At 40.4% G+C, this 2,151-nt stretch overlaps 1 protein-coding gene across 2 annotated transcripts; it reads left to right on the top strand.

Moving 5' to 3' along the window:
- Positions 1 to 324: 324 nt before the first annotated feature.
- Positions 325 to 2,151, top strand: LOC120437944. 2 transcript variants are annotated; one of them, XM_039608462.1, is made up of 3 exons: positions 325 to 766; positions 942 to 1,088; positions 1,896 to 2,151. In XM_039608462.1, exons 1-3 carry the CDS (start codon positions 422 to 424, stop codon positions 2,022 to 2,024), a joined length of 621 nt encoding a protein of 206 aa, XP_039464396.1. In that variant the 5' UTR covers positions 325 to 421; the 3' UTR covers positions 2,025 to 2,151. The 2 variants fall into 2 exon arrangements, with proteins under 2 accessions (XP_039464396.1, XP_039464395.1); XM_039608461.1 differs by having other exon boundaries at positions 933 to 1,088; positions 1,896 to 2,139.

Raw genomic sequence — 2,151 nt, 5'->3', positions numbered from 1 at the left:
TAAAAATGCCTTGGCTGCATTTTTAGGTAAACAGCTGCAAAAAACTCAGTTGCTTTTTTGAAGAAGTAACAATATAATTAATTGCCCAACATTCGTCATTATTTACTGTATTTTGCAGACAGAGAGTTACAGACTCTCTCCCAGACCACCGACTCATATTCGTTTCAGCTATGAGGCTGAACTGCAACTTGAAAAGGCCAATGCTGAGTTCATTGCTGGTGGAACTCATTTGACCCCCTCACCAAAACTGAAATCCCACCTTTTAGAAAGGATGGGTGAAGAAATAATAACATTTAAAGTCTATCCAACTGACAATGACCTGAATGAAGTTGCAGAAGCCCTTGTCAAACAGCATCCTTGTCTGAGGGAGCAGGGATCCTTCAATGGCTGTTATGGTTGGAAAATTAGCCTCAAGTATAAAATGGCCAATGTCCGGACCAAACTGAGAGGCCTAGGCTGTGCTGAGGTGTTGGTAAATTCACTAAAGAACAAGGCCCAAGACAAAAGTCAGGCAGCATTGAATGTGAAAAAGCCTAGAAGAGCAGAAGTCAATTACTGTCCGCAGTATCCAAAAGGAGAAACTACTGACAGCCTGGAAAAAGAGAGAATTGCACTGCTTTCAGAGGTTCAGAAGAGAAACAATGACAATATAGTGACAATGAAAATGCAGAAGACTTTTTCGTACAGAAGGCAAGAAGTTATTCAAGGACAGCCCTTCATTGCAGATTTTAAAAGCAGATGGCCAGCTCTGTTCACCGAGAAAGAGGTGCATGTCCTATATGTCTAGCTTTATGTCGCAAGAGTGTGTTTATGGTTGACCAGTTATTTCTTGCTTCACTAATATTGACATAACATAGTGATAAAACAGCTAATAATTCCTGGCACGTCCTTCCTCTGGTGCATATTGTAAGTGCATTGTTCATGTTTTTCAGATTGACAAGGAATTCCTGCGCATATCGACAGTACCGCTGCTATCTAGATTCTTTTATGAGCTAGACTTGTACACTCCACGCATGATGGAGCTCTTTCGAGGCAAAGGTGGGGTGGCTGGCAGAAAAATGAGACACATCATGGTGGCCATCTCCAAGGTGGGTTAGATCTGTGCTTAAGAACTTTTTATGCCCATAATCTGGCAATTTTATGAGCAAAGATATCTATACATATGGTAGGCAAAAGTCCTAAGAGATTTTCATATTTTATACAAATTATATAAGCATCAGTCTTATATTAATAAGTAATTGATAAAATCGTATGGTTAATTTTGATCAAAATGAAAAAACAAAACAAAAAAACATTAGTGTTTAGTTGCCTCATTTTGTGTCTGATTTGGTTTAGACAGATGTTTGGAGGTGGCTGTAGCTCAGGTGGTAGAGCAGGTCAGCTACTAACCAGAAGGTTGGCGGTTTGGTCCCAAGCTCCTCCAGTCTCCATGCCAAATATCCTTGGGCAAGATACTAACCCCAAGTTGCTCACCGATGCATTCATTGGAGTGTGAATGTGTATGAATGTTAGACAGTAAGCACTAAACCCGGTGGCGCCAGTGTTCGACAGCCTCGCCTCTGTCAGTGCGCCCCAGGGTGGCTGTGGCTACAATGTAGCTTACCACCACCAGTGTGTGAATGGGTGAATGACTGAATGTCTAAAACGCTTTGGGGTCCTTAGGGACTAAGTAAAGCGCTATATAAATACAGGCTATTTAAACAGTTTAGAAAAAGTGATTGGGTGAATGAATTGTTGTATAAAGGCAGCCTTGAGTGCTCCGAGTAGAAAAACGCTATATAAGAATCAGTCTATTTACCATGTGGCCTTTTGGACTCTTCCAAACCAAGTATTCCTTTTTCAAACTGCTGCCTAAAAGCTAAATATTGTCATTATGGATTCCCTTTTTTTCTTAGGATGACACAATACATACAAGGCGAGCATGCATCCTGAAGTCCTTGTGTGTCTACCTGAATGAAGACCATGAGAAACTTGTGAAGGAATTTACGGTCAGTTACATTCACAAGATGTTCTGTGTTATGTAATTTGCTGCAGGAGTTATGGGTAATTTCGATATATGAAATGGTAAAATGTGACACCAGGTGTGAATAAAAGATATTGCAATTGGTCCTTGTTTTGTTTCATGTCAAATTTCTGAGGTGTGAAACCAGA

The sequence above is a fragment of the Oreochromis aureus genome, linkage group 3 (assembly GCF_013358895.1).
Source record: "Oreochromis aureus strain Israel breed Guangdong linkage group 3, ZZ_aureus, whole genome shotgun sequence".
NCBI lineage: Eukaryota > Metazoa > Chordata > Actinopteri > Cichliformes > Cichlidae > Oreochromis > Oreochromis aureus.
The sequence above is the reverse complement of the archived record's forward strand: the minus strand, read 5'-3'. Positions and strand labels throughout refer to the sequence as shown.

Excerpts from the sequence above, each read along its gene's own strand:
- LOC120437944 (XM_039608461.1), top strand. The coding sequence starts at position 422 with ATGGCCAATGTCCGGACCAAACTGAGAGGCCTAGGCTGTGCTGAGGTG. Across the intron at positions 767-932 it reads CTCTGTTCACCGAGAAAGAG|ATTGACAAGGAATTCCTGCG; the intron begins GTGCATGTCCTA and ends CATGTTTTTCAG. Across the intron at positions 1,089-1,895 it reads TCATGGTGGCCATCTCCAAG|GATGACACAATACATACAAG; the intron begins GTGGGTTAGATC and ends TTTTTTTCTTAG.